At 41.3% G+C, this 19,871-nt stretch overlaps 1 protein-coding gene across 1 annotated transcript; it reads right to left on the minus strand.

Moving 5' to 3' along the window:
- Window positions 1-505: 505 nt before the first annotated feature.
- hhex (hematopoietically expressed homeobox) lies at window positions 506-10,045 on the minus strand. The gene is made up of 4 exons (XM_034108175.2): window positions 9,408-10,045; window positions 2,281-2,459; window positions 1,700-1,750; window positions 506-1,591 (listed from the first exon to the last, which is right to left on the minus strand). The coding sequence occupies exons 1-4, from the start codon at window positions 9,796-9,798 to the stop codon at window positions 1,253-1,255; spliced, it is 960 nt and encodes a 319-aa protein (XP_033964066.1). The 5' UTR covers window positions 9,799-10,045; the 3' UTR covers window positions 506-1,252.
- Between the last annotated feature and the right edge of the window lie 9,826 nt (window positions 10,046-19,871).

The following is a 19,871-nucleotide window of genomic DNA, read 5'->3' on the forward strand; positions in this document are numbered from 1 at the left end:
TCTATTACAAACTCCACCAATCCCAGTTATAGATTATTTAAGTACTTTTTAGGCAAGTACCTTCCATATCACTGATAACTGATTCACTTTAAAAATGTTATTTAAAACGCATGATAAACTTTGATGCTGAAATGCTTACACATATAAAACAGCCTGCTTTAACTTGGTGTTTATAAAGGCCCTTTTTTTGTTTCTTTTTCAAATGTGTCCTTACAGTTCATTTGATCATTCCAATGGTACCCCATGTATTGGATTTGCTTCATTGCAGTGCACTGACTGCATTGTTCCCTCCTCTGACTGGATTATGTTGGTATGTATTTCAAAAGCCTCATTATTTATTTATCTTTTCAATTATCATATTTATTTGAGGTGAATTGTTTGTTTTCACTATTTTATTCTGTCTTATATGGTCTATAATTAAACCAATTGCAATTCCAACAAATACAAAATAATAAATCACGGTCAGAAACCAGCTGAGCTACATCCAAAGATGACACATTTATATTACCACAAAAATAGTTTATTAAATGTGACAAAACAGAACATAATGTGCTACATTGATTATTTAATTGAATATCACATTTGAAGGCAACAGCCCATAGACTTATGAGTGTGTATCACCCAGACGACAGAAGATAACAGTTCATTTACAGTGATCCACAACACAGAAACAACACAAATACAGCGAGTACTATTATATACAAAGAGACCGTTGTTCAGTAGAGATGACAGTCATAGTGAAAGGCACTTAACGCTGGGGAAACGTTATTGGGGTTTGATGTACACCTAAATATTACACCAGGCTATATCAACCCGTGTCAACCTGGAGTAAAAAGACCATGGGCCGTAGGGGGGGGGGCTGAGCTTGGACCCCCCTGTGGCCCCCCTGCAAAGGAATATTTCATAATATTACAATTTATAGCGTTGCAGCAAAGACTACTGTTATAGGGTCCGCGTTCAATGTGATCTCCAATAATCCAATCTGATAAAACTGTACCGAGTCATTGGTCTAAGAGAACACCAATTATGGTGCTTTATATTTGTTATGGACTATGACTTGAACTGAATAAAAACTGTTGAAGTCTATTTCTATTTTGTCCTGCATTAAATGGGCCCTTCTCATAAAGTAGCTGCATGGCCCCAGCAAGGCCCCCTCAGTAACGGGCCTGCATATGAAGGGACAGGCTGAAGAGGAGCTCATGATCTTCATCACCCAGCTGGTGGACCAGATTCAGTGGAACTGTGACAAAGGTCAATGGTTCAGTGTGAACCCGTCGTCCTCTATGTCCAGCTCCTGGTCTGTATCCTCTGACACATCAGAGTCCAGCTCTGAGTGCTGCTGCGTCTGGTTTTGCTGCTGGTTCTGGTTCTGCTGGTTCTGGTCCTGCTGGTTCTGGCTCTGCTGGTCCTGCTGGTTCTGTCGCTGCGGGGACACGGAACGCCCGCAGCGGGCCGCCTGCAGCTCTGAGGCCGGGGCAGTGAGTCTCTGCTCCGGGCTCTGGATCCCGCAGGAGTCGGAGGTCTCGTCTCCTTTACTCCTCCCCGCGGAACCTTCATCCTCCACCTCCCTCTTCACTCCCTGGGGATTTTCCTGATGCGATCAGAGAAATATTGTTAGTGAATAAAGGACAGTGTGGTCGGTCGCGCAGGCTAATAATAAAGATGAACCCTTTAGGGGACATTCGTCCAAACCTCTCACCTGTTTTAGTCTCCGCCACTTCGCTCTTCGATTCTGGAACCAGGTTTTAACCTGAAGGACAAAATGAGAAAAAATAAATAATCTGTTTGTTTTTAGGATGATTCAATTAAGCATTATAACAAATGTCAAATAGAGGCTAAGGGCTCAAATCCACCTAACATCGAGGTGCTTTTTATGCGCCATTTTTTCATAAATATATTTAGGGCTTCACCAGGTGGGCAGAACATGTCTATAATGGCCGGGTTTCATCTGCAGACACCGTATTTTACAAGATTTAAAAAAATTATAATTTAACAATACTTTTCATTTGTTTATATTACACATTCATATTATAAACGAATCTTAATTCATATGAATATATTAAAACTGAACCGACCAAAATGTCCTCCAAATATTTTAAATGCACTCCCGTAAAGGCCTACCGCACATTTAAAAGTTTGGGTCATTTATTGAATGTCCAATTAGGCCTACATTATTTTGTAGTGCCTCATTTAAAACATTTTCATAAACACAACCTCAGTAACAAGCTAACGGAATATATTTCTATTGGCCGATCCGTCTTTATTCCGCTGTCCCCTCACCTGTCTCTCGCTGAGCTGCAGCATCTTGGCCAGCCTCTTCCTCTCGGGGGGGGATAGGTACTTCTGCGTCTCGAACTTCTTCTCCAGCTCGATGGTCTGCTCGTTGGAGAAACGGACCTGCCCCCCCTTCCTCTTGTGGAGGGGCCGTTGCATGAAGGGGGTCCACATCAGGGGCTTGCCTGGGGCGGGGAGAAGAGACTCGGTTACCCTCACCATCGCGAGCATACCGGGGTTCTGACGGTCACTGAGCAATTCAGCACCGTAACGGAACAAGCGAATTGACTGATACTGATATATAAGCTACATTATAAGTAAGAAAAACGATTAAGCCCACGTTTTAATTGTTCAATAATTGCTATGTCACTTAATTAAAATAATAATAAAAACGATCAAATATGCCTGAAATGAAAGAAATAACAGATTGGAGACTTAATATTATTATTATTATTATTATTATTATTATTATTAGTGTTATTATGCGCTTACATTGGTTAATGTGTTAAATTAGCCTATTAACTTTCAAATATAACTGATGCCAACTGAAAGAGAAAACGGCAGATTGCACACTTGTAGTTGTAATAATATAAAGTGTATTGGTCTATTACAGTGTATTCTAACTTATTCTGTATGTATATATTTTTTAACATTTACAGTTTATTTAATGTATTCTATATTAGTGATTGTAATGTTTTTTCTTCTTCTGTAAAGCACTTTTACTCTCATGTTGTCGAACTGTGCTTGATAAATAAACTGTTCCCACCTTGCCTTGCTTACAGGAAAATATATTAAAGTGCATCAATCTGAAATATTTTAGGGTCTGCCCCTTCTTTAATCCGATATATATTTACCTAGGCATATCTTTTTTCATATTTACATTTTCTTTCCAATTTTATTTTAAATGTAGGCTATGTTAAAGTATTGTTCAATTCCATGTAAACTGCTGTTACGAAGCATTTCCGATCTGGGATGGATAAAGTGGATCAAAATAATTACCCTCACGATGTCTGTCACCAGAGGCCTGAGGCCCGCCTGGGGCCCGCCTGAGGCCTGTGGCCTGTACTACGAATCAGGATTTTCGTTTAATAGCAAGGTAACTTCAGGGATTTCCGGTCATACGAAGCTGGTTCACTTTTTAGCGGGCTAGATAATTTATGCTGAGCGGCTAGCCTGCTCCGGAGCAGGATAGGTTCCATGATAAGAGATCAACTCAGTGAAAGCACTGCCTGCTGTGCTGACCAATCAGAGCTCAGTGTGCGGAGGAAATACAGTTTAAACTGCCGTTGCAGGAAAGACGGCAGGTCAAAATCACCGACTGTGTCAACGTGAAAATGAATAGAATATCACTTCCCATCTTCAGAGCAATCTGACTATTCTAACATAAGTGTTAAGAAAGCTTAATTAAATATCTGCCACAACATAAGTAACCGGATCAAAGTAACATTACGTGCAGTCCGCGGCACTGGCGGTTCTAGACCAATTTGACTTGGGGGGCCAGGCAGGGGCCAGTTATTTTCTGAGGGGGGCACAATAAATGCAGGACGAAAAAGACAAAGACAGTATGAAGTAATTGCTCATAATAAAACAATGCAATACAGTTATTGGTATTTGTTTCATTACACATATTTATTTCAGATAGGCCTACTTATAGTTACAGTTTTTACGCTCTAATGCAGGGTCCTTTTTTAGGATGAGAGCTACTTTCAAAAAATAAAACAAGTCGTGAGCTACAAGCACTTTGAATTGCCTTGTGTTGAAAAGTGCTATATAAATAAACTTGCCTTGCCTTACTTTTACTCATTTTTTTTGTTTTTCGCTGTGTATATATTTAGCCAATTTTAACATTATTATATGCTTACCTTTAACCTTTGTGTGCTGTTTGGGTCTGTGGGACCCGTTTTCAGGGTTTACTAAAAGAAAATGTATGCAATTTAATTATTTGAACCTGTTTTATTTGGGGGTGGAACTCACATCCTCTAAGGGGGTCCGGGGGCATGCACCCCCGGGAAGATTTTATTTTAAATGTTGAAGTTAAAAGCATCAATCTGGTGCACTTTGAGCACAAAAGGAATTTATGGATACAGATCTCAACACTCATATGAAAGAGAGCTATATGCTTTTCAATAATCCAAAGATAGATATAGAGTTGTGGTACGTAGCTAGAGTTCGCTATGATTGAGGTTTCATTTATGCATAGGGTAGATTATTTTAATTACATTTCCTTTTTTTTTGTGTGGATTTTTGACATTTTGGATTTGCTTGGCAAGCTACTTATTGAGGGCTTGTGAATACCGGTAGCTCGCGATCGACGTGTTGGAGACCCCTGCAGTCTAATGGGTCCAACTAGAATGACAAATATCGTTAGTTTCGCCTATTCCATCAGCCAAGAAATCGTTTAATCATAAACTGTTTTTTTCATTTTCAAGGGGGCCACAGGGGGGTCCAACCAGTGTTAGGGGGCACTGGCCCCCCATAGGGGCACTTTGAGTGCAGACGTCGATGTGTCCCATTATCATTCATATCACATCATATCACATCGTAATGTATCATATATTTCCTTATCTGAGTCAGCTTCTTGAGCCGTATCTGGCCGTGCAACACTTACAGTGTCACATACTGTATGCAGAAGTATTATTTTAAGCAACACATTAAGTTGACGAAACACTCGAGTCAAATGTAATTAAAGTCAGATCCACTCGTGTCTTAGACGGGGCAGTGATATCATAAATATGTTAATGTACGCATTCAAACACTTTTTCTATTACCAGCTGTATTCACCTTGCAGGTGCAGCTGTGTGGCTTTTATCCTGGATAAAGTGTTTAAGTCATGGATGTTTAAAGTTGTATTTCTTCATATGTCTAATATTATAGTTGATTTTTCATTCAGGAAGTATGACGCTGCGCTGTCAGTACGCTTCTCCATGTTTGTGATTGGTCAAAGGTTGCTAGCCCCGCCCCTTTCATGTGAACGCACATAACTAGGCAAAACTGGCTTGAGTTAACGAGTTGATAACCAGCGTCGTAGGACCGTTTAGCGAGAGCGCGTTTGTTTTTGGATTAGGTAAATTCATCAAACATATCCAGGTTATGATGAACCGGCTTCGTCGTACAGGCCTCTGGTCAGTGCTCCGTGTTGTTTCTCCTGATTGGAGAGTGTTTGTCTCTCAGTGAATGTTCTGGAACAGCAGCAGTGTTCCTCTTTAGGGAAGCTCGTGACACAGTAAACATTATGGGCAAATATCCGCTGCATGCTTCCTGCTGGGGGGGGAGATTCATGGCTGCTCCCCCGACACAGTGAATCTGCTGCTGCGGTTCAAACTGCTGCAGAACTATTGCAGCTCCTTCAGAGGAAGTTACCTTATCCAGGGTGAGGATGAGGTGAACATATATTCTGAACACACTGACATTATGAAAGGGAGGTTTCAGTTGAATAAAGCTGAGAATAGTTACCATTACAAATATAGGACCCCTTTGGAGTCCTTGAGAGTGGATGATATTTGCAGTTTTTTAAGAAAGTCCGATGTTTTTAATGTTTTTATGAGCAGTATAATCGTTTTTTGTTGTATTTCTTTCTGCCGGAAATATGCTCTAAATGTTGTTTAATTCTCCAAATGAAACCAGTATGCTATGGCAGGCTACAGTAAAGCTATTCATGTTTAACATTCTAAATGTATTTTATATATTTACATTTGATTTATTAGTTAATGTTCTGATTGGAATAAAGTCCTAAGTGATCCTCGATTTTCCAAAATGTCTAACGAATTGAATTTAAATGATTTATTGACAATATATACACACAAATGTAATAAATAATATATAGAGCCTGAACAGGAGGAATCGTCTTAATGAATTATGTGTGGCTGAAAAAACGCTTACTGTTTCCGTATACGAAAGGTATATAGCCTATTTAAAGATACGAACATGTAAATGATATTGCAGGGCCAGTGGTGGACATTAAGGTTCATTCAAATACGCACACATGAGATAGGCTACTTGTACTTCACCTTACTTTTATTTCATGACATGTTATAATTACAGGCCTTTTCCACTTTATCAGAGGCAAATATTGCTTTCCCTTTTTTATCTTATCTTTGGTTAATTTAAATCAGATACTTAACACAACATATTATTATCCTAATTGATGGTATCGTATATATTAGGTATAACAAAGTCGTTTAAATTAAAGTGCAAACTTAAAGTGCTCAAAAAATTAATATAGGCTATTATATTTTTGATTTGCTGGAATATAATTGTTAATGCATTCAAAACATGTAAAGAAGATAATAAAACGTTGAATAATTCCCCCAAAACACAAGTGAATAAACACAGGTCTGAAAAGGAGGAAACGGTGTCATAGACGTTTGTGTTATTTTAGTTTACATTTTATTTAAAATATTATATCTGATTGAATCTGGTATCAGGGTAGTCTCAAAACGCATCGCGTGCTGAGTGGATTTATAGAACTGACAAATCCCTGTTGAAAGTGTTTCAGGCAATATGAGGTCAAACTTTGTTTTTTATTTAACACGAGCCCCTTTCTCCTTAAAAGCACAATTACATATTTTCTAAATGAGACCTTTTTAACATCCATTCTGTTCCATGCCCCCCCCCCCCCCCCCCCCCCCCCCCCCCCCCTCGCCGCCGCCAACCATAAAGAAAGTCACCACTTCCTCGCGGCCCTGCAGCGGAAGTGAACAATATGTGAAAAACGGATCCCGGGCTATCAGAGGCCGAGTGTTTCCTGAATATGTCTGTATTGAGGATGTCGATAAAATAATCAGCAGCGTGCAGCGGGCTCCCGAGGAAGCGGCTGGCCGGGCCGAGCCAGGAAACATCCAACAGCTCCGGGGCAGATTTACTCGCACACCGAGCAGCTTCCGTTAGGAGCGGAAGAGCCACACAAAGGCAGACGGTCCGCCTGTCACTGTCTGCGGGGGGGTGGGGGGGGGGGGCACCCGAGTACTTTTGCTCTAGTAGGCCTACGGACAGTTTGGAGGTGCTTGTACTTTACTTTGGTATTTACATGTGCTACTTATATTCCAGTCCAATTCAGAGGTAAATCTTAACATAAATCCGACTTGAGTTCCACCTGGAGTAAATCCACCAGCTGCCCTGCAGTCTACAAAGTACTTCAGACTAGCTGCACCTTCACCAGCTTTGAGAACACTTTCATGATCAATCATTATAAAACACATCATAGATATTATTCTGAAATGGACCAATCTGCATAATCACTACTTTTACTTTTAGTACTTTAACTATATTTAGATGCTAATACTTTTATACTTTTACTTGAGTAACATTTTGAATGCAGGACTTTTACTGTAACAGAGTATTCCTACACTCTGGTACTTTTACCTAAGTACAAGATCAGAGTACTTTTTCCACCTTTGTTCAGGACCATCGACTTGAGTTAAAAAAGAGAAAAATAAATCTGTTCAATGGGTTCAAATCCTAACGTGTTGCTATCAATGTTAAAACAAGTCAAAGTCCTGATCTCAAAATGTTACTTAAAATTACCTAAAGTACAAAAAGTAAAACCTATTCTGCACAATGGCCAACTTCAGAACAATAAAGTATCAGGTACATGTAATTCAAGTATCACAAGTAAATGTACATGTAAGGGACTTTACTTTTTCTACTGACTACTACATTATATCAGCACATCGTGTGTTTTATAGAGTAACTAACTGTGAGGGCTAAATAAAGGAGGTGGATTGGAAGATTAAAGTAGCATTAAATGAAAATAATCAAGCGAAGTACAAATATGTCAAAATACTACTAGTACTTTAGTAAATGTACTTTGTTACTTCCCACCACTGTATATCATGTATGAACTTCCAATGAATACACCACCTGAATCCCCTGATCCCACTACCACCTGATGCGTTTTGCCTTCCAGTCAAAACAATCTTGAACTGCACTGTAACTTTTATTCTTTTATTTTAGACCTCTCTTTTTCTATGTTAGCTTGTTTTAATTTGTATTCTATTGGCTTTAATATATAACTGTTTTTAAATGTTCTCATAACAAACGTGTTTCACTTGTAATATATACTAATGATTGTAAGGTTATGACAGTGATTTATAAATAAAATGTCCTTGCTTTGCCTGTACAGGAAAATATATGTAAGTATATGAAACATAACTATTGTAGGGTTAAACCCGATATATATGATTTATTTAAATGTGGCATAAACAACATGTTTATGTAATTGGGCTATAATAAAAAACATATGCATTGAAATGAATTGTCCTACTTTTTAGGGGACATTTGGTGCTCACAAGTACTTGAAAACACACACACACACACACACACACACACACACACACACACACACACACACACACACACACACACACACACCAACACACACAAAGCAGTGAAATAACAAGTGATTGAGAGCCCATGTTTTAGTCACCGGCTGATTCGCTCCTCTGATGTTTCAGAACAATGGCAGTCAGGAAAAAGAGTCACGGTTGCCATGCCCCCCCCCCCCCCCCTATCACCACCAGCAGCAGACGGAATGGATAAGCCTGCTGCTGCTATTGTGGCCCCAAATATGTCTGTCACAATAACAAAGTGACTCATATGTACGTGGCCAGGCAGAAGGCCTCGTGCAGAGCTCTGCTGGTTCCAAGAAGAGCTGAAGTCTCCCCCTGCAATGTGTTTGTGTGCGCTGCCTGTAACCGTCTACAGCCGATACGCATGCTTGACCTAGCGTGGGATATATGCAAAACGGTTTCGTTGACTCTGAAACGAGGCTTGCAAGACAGAAACGTTTTAAAGCAAAGGGTGAAACTATTGCTGAAATCAAGTTTGGTTTCTTTACAATATTAAAATAATAGAAATGCAAGGATGACTAATGAAAAGTGAGGGTTTGTATGCAGTCTGGTAACAGACGCACGGACTGATGTGTCATTAGGCCAACAGTGGAACTGACGAGCTTTGCCACAACACAAACATGATCTCTGTGGGTGGTTCTGTAAATGGCATTCCATTTAGAGTGCACAGGCTGTATGTCATACAGACACAGTTGTACATAAGTGATTAACGTGTACACATAAGAAATAGTATGAATGCCCAAAATATAATCTATGACTTTTACGCACGCTTTACGCACAACTCACCGAGAGGGTCGTGCCTCAGCAGCGCCTGTGCGTACTCCCCCATGGAGCGGTGGTGCTGCTGGTGGTGGTGGTGGTGGTGGTGGTGGAACGGGTACATGGAGCCAGCGAAAGCCCCGGCGGATGCGTAGGTGAACGCAGCGGCGGCGTGGTGAGACAGCGCCGGGTGGATCGGGGTCGGTTCATAGATCGGGGTCCTGTACGGCGAGATGAGACTGGTGAAGGAGGAGTTGGGCGACGGGAGGGTCGGTGTAGGCATGATCGGAGTGGAGCAGGAGGATGAGGAGGAAGATGGGGAGGTGGTGGAGGCAGTCCTCCCCAGGATGTCTTCGATGTAGAAGGGTGTCGGGTGGGCCGGCTGGATGGGAGTCGGTGCGTAAAGCGGGACGCTCATGGTGCTGCGCGCTGGACCCGAGTTAAAGGAAAGCTGCGTCCCTCTTTTCTCCCTAAAGCCTTCCTCTTTCTCAGAACAACTTCTTTATATCCTGCTAACATCCACTTTGACGCACAGTGCACACTTCAGTCCACTGAAACGCGTAGCAGAGAGTCTTCCATGCAGGAGGAGACCGTTAGAGTGTGTTGGTGTCCATCAGGTTGCGGTGGTGTCTCGCTGGTGCTTGGTCCAACTGCTGGGGCTGTTATCTGGCTGCAGGCGGAGAAGGGAGCAGATAAGAGGACGGCCAACTTCCTGCAGGTGGCCAGCGGGCGTTTCTGATTGGCTCACTCGCGCCTCCAATGGAGCCTATAGTGATCAGATGACCTGAGAGAAGAGATAGCTGCACTTCAGGAGAATCAGTTCACTAGCGGCAGCCTATCATGCGTTAGCCAGATGGACTGAGTGATATAATGCTATAACGATGACTTAACAAATAGCTTTTGTTTTTTAAAGCCAAGTCGTTATTCACTGCGACACCAAAGCCCACATCTCACCCCACGACTGGACGCGGAACAGCCACAACGGCTCGTGGTTATTGCGATCAGAGACTCTGGAAAGCAGGACTCGTGTCTTCAATGGAAAACAAGTCCAATATTTAAACATGTTTTTCTTTCAATTGATCGGAAATAAAAAAGACAAGTACGAAATTATGTAAAAGCTCGAAAAATAGCACAAAAAAATTAAAATGTCTGCATTTAAAATCTTACCAAAGTAGCACAGAAGTAACCCATTGCACCTGAAGTGCCCTCTGTCAGATTGTTACATATTTGTTCTGATTATTAATGAGTTGGTTTTAATTGTTGGATGAGGAGAGGTCATGAGGAGGTTACTGATGACCTGCTGTTTTGCCCATTTATTGTTAAGTTAAGTTGTTGGTCAAAATCTTCTCCAACTTCTCTGCTAAACCAAATCTGACACTCTTCACAGACATGCTAGCTAACAGTTCACCTGGAGGCTCTTTTTAAAGTGAGTGTGCTGATGCCTTCCTACATGCTGCCTTCCTGCATGCTGCCTTCCTGCATGCTGCCTTCAGTAACATTAAGCCAAACACAGGCCATTATATTTCACACTTTGTCCATTTATTTAATGTGACCTCTAAATATCATATTGTTTCAAACTAAACTAAATAACTATTTTATTACATGTGTATTACATTATGACAGGTGTTCAGTTAATACTTTCTATTTCTGACCAATAATGGTACTTTAAATGTGTGAGTCTTTCATCACTAAATGAATGGAGCAAATCAAATTGTGAATAAAGCACTAAATGCTGTATGTATAGATTGTTGGCCTGTAGCTAATCCAATGTATACAGGATTACAATCATTCCAATAATACAGGATCCTGTAAAACATCCAGAATGAACCCTGCAGTAAACTCCCCCCCCAAACCCCCCAACGCTCACACACGGCCCTGGTTGCGCGCATCCTGATGTGCGTGCTTTGACTAATCACACAGTTAGCGTTATCTCTAACCATGTAGTACAGAATGACTGCAATCCGCATCCTGAGGACAGTGATTAACTCACTATTTGGATGTTTGGAGCTTTCCTGTGAAATGCACCTATCAGGTGATCATGATAATGGCTCCACATGCACATCGCTTTAATGGCTCACTTAGTGCATGTTTACCCCTCACACACGTTTCCGCAGGGTGTTAAACAATGACTGATAACTCGTGTGTTCCACTGTTACACCACGGACACAACACATGTTGCTTTTTTACGACTTCATACGGTCACAAGTCACGCTGCTTCAGTGTTGGGAGGAAGTCCAGAGCTGCTCACTGATACATCTCAATGGACCTCAATAGTTCGATGATCTGATTCGTCTTTAAAGCGCGCGCCGCTAACTGCCAACTTTCTAATGGCTGTAATTTAGATAAAGTGGACTCCGAGAGCAAACAGGGGTATTAGCAGCCTTGAAGACATGAAAGAAGAGAGCAAACGGCTAATATTTGGACTGAGACAATGATTGCAGCGCATTGATCCGGCCGGCGTCAGGCTCCTGTCCGGCAGAGACTGATCACTCCTCAGCCCCTCTGCTGCCGCCAGCTGGCGCCATGTCAGCCTATATATGTAACCATCAACAATCTAAAGAAGTCTCACAGATAGGACGGAGTTTTCCACAGTCTCCTGCTATGAAAACACATCAGTATTATTTATATGAACAAAACAAAGTGGTAAGAAAATCACTTTCAATCACTTGGTAATGAAAAGTGGGGGACTTGGGGACAGAGGTGGAATAATGACTAAGATGGTTTTACTTAAGTAAAAGTAGCAATACCAAAGGGTAAAAAATGCTCTATCGCAACTAAAGGTCCTGAATCACAATTATTATTTAAGTAAAAAATCCAAAAGTAGCCTATTGGCATCAAGTTATACTTAAAGTACCAAAAGTAAACGTGCTCATTAGGCCTAAAGGCCCAGCATATGATACTGGGTTACGGTCAGAGGAGGAGGAAGTACTCAGATCATTTTCTTTAGTCAAAGAAGCAATACATCATGTCAAAATACTCCATTACAAGGAAAGGGTCCTACATTCTGAAGTAGACGTACAGTATTATCAGGAGAAAATGCATTGAAAGTATAAAAAGCATGTGTGATATATTATTATATATTATTATATTGTTAAAATGGTTGCATCAAGCAGTGTTTTACTGTTGTACACAACGGTTTGTAATATATTATACATAAATAGTTTTACTTGTGTGTACTGCTTGATGAACCATTATAAGGTTTATCAGATGTGTATTAATGCAACATCTTAAAGGAAACAAAGACCGTGTAATAAATGAGTTAAAGTGTTATTACATGGAAAGACTCAACAGTTGCTCCTTGCAATTGTTACATGTTTTAATCTATTTTATTTGATAGATTGTTGAGTTATTGAATCCTTCTTATCTTTTGAAATTAATCTTGACCTTAATTGTCCTTGTTCATACCAAGTCAATTTCATTCGTCTAAAAGTAATTGAAAATAATATACCATGTAATTCCACACTGTCCTGTCGCGTGTGCGACAACAAGCCTCCATTTCCTTGGAGATGGTTATTTTGCATATTTTCCGCTCGGGAGGATTTCCTGCCGATCCAAGGCTCTCTGTTTTCAGTAAGAAAATATGCAATATATATCCATCGTTTTTCTTTGTATTTCATTAGAACAAATATCCTGGTTTGCTTACGGTGTGGGTAACATTATGTTAACATGCAGCAGCTAAGTTGCTTAAAGGTCCCCTATTATACTGTTGTTCATCAATATGTTAGGTCTCAGAAATATATTCAAAACATGTCCCTGAAGTGTTTGGCTCCAAACAGATCATTGCAGCATTACCCATAATCCCCTCTATTTCAGCCCTGTTTCCAAAGTGCTGATTCTCTGTCTGTTACTTTAGATGAAAATAAGGAGCCCCTCCCCACGCCCCTCTGATGCGGCTTTCACACCAGCGCTTTTTCAGCTCCAGCTCGAAGCTGGAGCCTGAAAAGCGCCGGTTTTTCCTGTTCACACCGCAGCGGCGCCGGCTCTTAGCTCCGGAATCGGGTTCACTTCCAGCTCCAAAAAATTGTCGGTCCAGAGGCAAGAGCTTCGGAGCTAAGAGGTGGCGTCGCTTGTCTCTCTTACGTCGAGGCGTGCAGAAAACTAAACAACCTGATCTCACCAGAATGCGTGACTCCACCACGACTCCTTAACACCACATTGCGTGGTGCAGTCACGAACTTTGTTACATTTGCGTGTCGGCACCACGCAAACAACCCCAATGTAAAGTGAATGAGGGTCCTTTGTCGTGGTGCACACACGCATTTCTACAACGTCCCGCAGTGAGCTTTTATTCTATACAACGTGTTTAAAATCTACTTTATAGGTTGTAGTAACTCACGGGAGGCTTCTTTTATTTTATTTGTATTCATAATAATTTTTATTTTTCGTCAGAATGTTAAAATTACATTAGTTACGAATTTGTGTTCTCAAAAAACACTGCATTGTGTGTAATGCAACTGTGATTTTTATTAAATTAGTTAGTTTTTAAGGAAGGCCAGAGCTTCAGCTGTGTCAAATAGATTGTTCCCTTCAGTTAACGTTATTTGAAAGATAATGATCATGTCCCCTGTATTGTATTACGAGCGTCCATTCCCATTGGATAACGGAGAATTGTACACCCGGAAGTAAGTATTCCCCTTACTGTCGATTGATTTTACAGTGATATCTGCACTACTCATCGACTAAAAAACACCAGATTATCCTTGTTAATTACACAACATTGATTGGTTTGAATTGTGTAGAAAGCTTTTGTATTTTCCCCCTTCGATTCGGAGAAACAAAGATTTTTTCGGAGTTTTAGGATGGCCGAAGACACTACACTACCCAGAATCCTCAGCTATCGTTGGGACTACACCATGTGCTTAGCTTGACAAACCCCGTGATCAGTCCTCAACCTCTGTGATTGGATGCGTGACGTTTACACAGAGCGTCCAAAAGGACTTTGAAATGGAATGAAACCCATCGACGGCACACTATTCAAAACAGGAATCGAACGTGTCCTCCCCCCCCCCCCCCCCCTTAGGTCACAGGCTCCTCCAACAGTGCTACGCAATAAAACAGATGCACAGAAAAAATTGTGAAATAGTGCAATAAGAGTCTATATACAAGTGATTGGAATATGATATATTAGATAAATAATTTCTAAGTAGCAGCCAGATGAATGCTATTTCTAAGTTCAGGTGTTTAATAATCGTATAGCCTGTGGGATGAAGCTGTCTCTGTGTCTGGTGGTTTTAGTCCGGATGCTGCGGTACCGCCTGGCTGGGGTGATGGGGTCTTTTATAATCCTGAGGGCTTTCTTTAAGGTTAACCTGGTATTTTTACTCCACTACATTTATTTTAGTTACTTTACAGATTTGGATTTATGATGTGAAATATAAACAACCCTTAAATCAGACTTTAGTTACACCTGAATGAAATTCTTTCATGACCGAAAGAACGATCATGACCGAAAGAACGAGATCGCGGATACAAGCGGCCGAGATGGGTTTTCTCCGCAGGGTGGCTGGTGTCTCCCTTAGGGATAAGGTGAGAAGTTCGGTCATCAGGGAGGGACTCGGAGTTGAGCCGCTCCTCCTTCGCGTCGAAAGAAGCCAGTTGAGGTGGTTCGGGCACCTAGTTAGGATGCCACCTGGGCGCCTCCCTAGGGAGGTGTTCCAGGCACGTCCAGCTGGGAAGAGACCAAGGGGTAGACCTAGGACCAGGTGGAGGGATTATATCTCTTCGCTGGCCTGGGAGCGCCTTGGGATCCCCCCAGTCAGAGCTGGTTGATGTCGCCAGGGAAAATAAAGTTTGGGGCTCTCTGCTGGAACTGCTACCCCCGCGACCCGACCACGGATAAGCGGGAGAAGATGGATGGATGGATGGATGAATGAAATTCAGTGAAGGTGATTGTCAAGTGCCAACAATCAGGCGAGATATTTGATAGTTGGTGCTTGAGAAGACTAAATATTTATCTGCAGATCCGTTTAAAGCATATTCATTACTCGTTATTCTCTAATAGTTCATTAAAGACTGTATATAATTGCTATTTTGCACATCCCTTTCAAGATTTCAAGATTTTCTAAGGTTTATTGACATATCATATACACAACAGTGTAGTTATGCAATGAATGAAAAACTTGGGTCACAGGTTCATCAACAGTGCATTACAAGACATCTATCAATGTGTGTATACTTCCACCATTACACTGTCGTATTCTGCACATTTCTTTAAATAAAGCCTTATTAGTTAGCACATCCTCATATCAGGCACTAAACTGTTTTACTCTAGATATCATTTGAGTATCTTCTTGATATTTTCTATTCTATATTTATATACTTGACCTTCTACTTTCCCACTATTTTGTATCTACTCTTAATATTTAAATGTTTTCATAAAATATAACACATTCAAAAGTGCTTTACAAAAATGAAAGACATTAAGAAAAAGGCATTTTAAACAGTCATTAAAAAGCAACACAATCTACCTGCATTGCAATTACTCTAAACGTGCAATAACGTGCTTTAACCAGTAGGTGGTTTGGGTTAAAAGCATAGGTTAAAAGGCTGTCAAGTTTACAGTGTTAACAAAATAAAATATACTGCTGTTTCCGGTATAGTTTACGACGAATATTATTTTGTTATTGTTTTGATATTTGTAACACAAAAGCGATGGAAAACCCCACAGCAACACAGAAAAGATGGTCTTAACATGACCCAGAGGTCTAGTAGTTAATAAAAAACAATAATATCAAAACAAAATATTACTACTAACTTTATTGTGAAATTAAAACAGAACGGTAAAAGAATAGTTTCCGGTCTATTCTGAGCCCGATCTCTGTAGATAAATAAAGAACTAAGACAGATGTGTAATATTTAATGCAGCCAAACCATTTATTACAATGCATTCATGTGATGACTTTCAAAGAGTAAAGCAAGCACTGCTGAATAAAGTATGATTTTCTCTTTTACGAAACGTTTTTTTTTCATATGGAATGCAGTTGGAGGTCAACCAATCAAAGAGCTTGAGGACTGATCACGGGGTTTGTCAAGCTAAGCACATGGTGTAGTCCCAAACGATAGCTGAGGATTCTGGGTAGTGTAGTGTCTCCTGCATCCAAAAACTCCGAAAAAATCTTTGTTTCTCCGAATAGAAGGGGAAAAATACAAAAGCATTGCACACAATTTAAACCAATCAATGTTGTGTAATTAACAAGGATAATCTGGTGTTTTTTAGTCGATGAGTAGTGCAGATATCACTGTAAAATCAATCGACAGTAAGGAGAATACTTACTTCCGGGTGTACAATTCCCCGTTATCCAATGGGAATGGACGCTCGTAATACAATACAGGGGACATGATCTTTATCTTTCAAATAACGTTAACTAAAGGGAACAATCTATTTGACACAGCTGAAGCTCTGGCCTTCCTTAAAAACTAACTAATTTAATAAAAATCACAGTTGCATTACACACAATGCACTGTTTTTTGAGAACACAAATTCGTAACTAATGTAATTTTACATTCTGATGAAAAATAAAAATAATTATGAATACAAATAAAATAAAAGAAGCCTCCCGTGAGTTACTACAACCTATAAAGTAGATTTTAAACACGTTGTATAGAATAAAAGCTCACTGCGGGACGTTGTAGAAATGCGTGTGTGCACCACGACAAAGGAGCCTCATTCACTTTACATTGGGGTTGTTTGCGTGGTGCCGACACGCAAATGTAACAAAGTTCGTGACTCCACCACGCATTGTGGTGTTAAGGAGTCGTGGTGGAGTCACGCATTCTGGTGAGATCAGGTTGAAACTAAAGCCACCTCCCCTGAACATGGGTCGACTGTCAGCCTGCCTACAAGCAGTAGTGCCTATAAACACACTTTATGAAGTCAGGCAGCACTAACCAGGCTTTATTTGTGCCTTACTTTGACCATCCGTTCACTGTTATCGATCATTGTGCAGAGAGGCAGACGTGTTGTTTTGTATTATTGCAGCTATCGGATGCAAGTAGTCAGTTTAGCTTTGGTTGCTATGCCAACATCACCCGTTTTATACCAGAGAAACTTTCATAACAGCGTTGTGATACCAAACAGTGTCAATTCAGACTGACACACATTCACTTAGGCTAAGGGAACTGGGAGATATGCATCAGCTGCTTGTGTGAGTCGGACAGTGAATACTTTAGAGCGGCCGCTGCAGTGCGAGCTAACCGGGAGCTAACGGGAGAATAAAGTCCCGTGGAAGAGCAGCACTGCAGCGGTCGGTAAATGCTGCAGAAACACATTAATAAACAATGAACCACGGCACTCTGGAGCAAAGTATAAGGTTGGAGAAGTCGTTATTCAATTTATTCTGGCTTCGTGTGATTAAAAGCAACACGATCATCGACCCGACGCAGTTGTTGTTGTTGTTGTGAGCGCCGTAATGGCTGCCTTTGGGGGGCAAATCAGCGATGTAAACGGTGACGTCATGACGCAGCAGGGGCAGCTCTGGGGCGCCAGTGGGCCGTGTGCACAGAGCGGGAGCTGAAAAGGGAAACCGGAGCTGAACCAGAAAAGCGCCCGCTCGGAGCTAGAAACTGAAAAGCGCTGGTGTGAAAGCCGCAAGAGAGACATTTGGTTACAAAGAACTCAATGGTGCTCTAGGAGGAGATTCAGGTGATAAGGGGGGGGGGGGGGGGGTTACACAACCCAAAAAACATTATGACATCATAAGGTGGCCAAAATCTGATCAGCTCATTTTCAGACAGGTTTTTAATATAGATGGATCATGACAAAAAGAGAGAGAATCTTTGTTCCTGAAACTTTCAGAGTCTCTTTCCACAGAGGGGACACATGTTGATGTAGAAGAGACATGAAGAAGAGGGGACACATGTTGATGTAGAAGAGACATGGAGAAGAGGGGACACATGTTGATGTAGAAGAGACATGAGGAAGAGGGGACACATGTTGATGTAGAAGAGACATGGAGAAGAGGGGACACATGTTGATGTAGAAGAGACATGAGGAAGAGGGGACACATGTTGATGTAGAAGAGACATGAAGAAGAGGGGACACATGTTGATGTAGAAGAGACATGGAGAAGAGGGGACACATGTTGATGTAGAAGAGACATGAGGAAGAGGGGACACATGTTGATGTAGAAGAGACATGGAGAAGAGGGGACACATGTTGATGTAGAAGAGACATGAGGAAGAGGGGACACATGTTGATGTAGAAGAGACATGAAGAAGAGGGGACACATGTTGATGTAGAAGAGACATGAAGAAGAGGGGACACATGTTGATGTAGAAGAGACATGAAGAAGAGGGGACACATGTTGATGTGGAAGAGACATGAAGAAGAGGGGACACATGTTGATGTAGAAGAGACATGAAGAAGAGGGGACACATGTTGATGTAGAAGAGACATGAAGAAGAGGGGACACATGTTGATGTGGAAGAGACATGAAGAAGAGGGGACACATGTTGATGTAGAAGAGATATGAAGAAGAGGGGACACATGTTGATGTAGAAGAGACATGAAGAAGAGGGGACACATGTTGATGTAGAAGAGACATGAAGAAGAGGGGGACACATGTTGATGTAGAAGAGACATGAAGAAGAGGGGACACATGTTGATGTAGAAGAGACATGAAGAAGAGGGGACACATGTTGATGTAGAAGAGACATGAAGAAGAGGGGACACATGTTGATGTAGAGGAGACATGGAGAAGAGGGGACACATGTTGATGTAGAAGAGACATGGAGAAGAGGGGACACATGTTGATGTAGAGGAGACATGGAGAAGAGGGGACACATGTTGATGTAGAGGAGACATGGAGAAGAGGGGACACATGTTGATGTAGAAGAGACATGAAGAAGAGGGGACACATGTTGATGTAGAAGAGACATGGAGAAGAGTGGACACATGTTGATGTAGAAGAGACATGGAGAAGAGGGGACACATGTTGATGTAGAAGAGACATGGAGAAGAGGGGACACATGTTGATGTAGAGGAGACATGGAGAAGAGGGGACACATGTTGATGTAGAAGAGACATGAAGAAGAGGGGACACATGTTGATGTAGAAGAGACATGGAGAAGAGGGGACACATGTTGATGTAGAAGAGACATGAAGAAGAAGGGACACATGTTGATGGAGAAGAGACATGAAGAAGAGGGGACACATGTTGATGTAGAGGAGACATGGAGAAGAGGGGACACATGTTGATGTAGAAGAGACATGAAGAAGAGGGGACACATGTTGATGTAGAGGAGACATGAAGAAGAGGGGACACATGTTGATGTAGAAGAGACATGAAGAAGAGGGGACACATGTTGATGTAGAAGAGACATGAAGAAGAGGGGACACATGTTGATGTAGAAGAGACATGAAGAAGAGGGGACACATGTTGATGTAGAAGAGACATGAAGAAGAGGGGACACATGTTGATGTAGAAGAGACATGAAGAAGAGGAGACACATGTTGATGTAGAAGAGACATGAAGAAGAGGGGACACATGTTGA

Source organism: Pseudochaenichthys georgianus, chromosome 19 (genome assembly GCF_902827115.2).
Source record: "Pseudochaenichthys georgianus chromosome 19, fPseGeo1.2, whole genome shotgun sequence".
In the NCBI taxonomy this organism is placed as follows: Eukaryota; Metazoa; Chordata; class Actinopteri; order Perciformes; family Channichthyidae; genus Pseudochaenichthys; species Pseudochaenichthys georgianus.

What these genes read in the sequence shown, in the direction of transcription:
- hhex (XM_034108175.2), bottom strand. Translation starts at nt 9,798, where the DNA reads ATGAGCGTCCCGCTTTACGCACCGACTCCCATCCAGCCGGCCCACCCG. An exon ending in GCTGAGGCACGACCCTCTCG is followed by an intron (nt 2,460 to 9,407) that starts GTGAGTTGTGCG and finishes TCCCCGCCCCAG; the next exon opens with GCAAGCCCCTGATGTGGACC. An exon ending in TGCAGCTCAGCGAGAGACAG is followed by an intron (nt 1,751 to 2,280) that starts GTGAGGGGACAG and finishes TTTGTCCTTCAG; the next exon opens with GTTAAAACCTGGTTCCAGAA.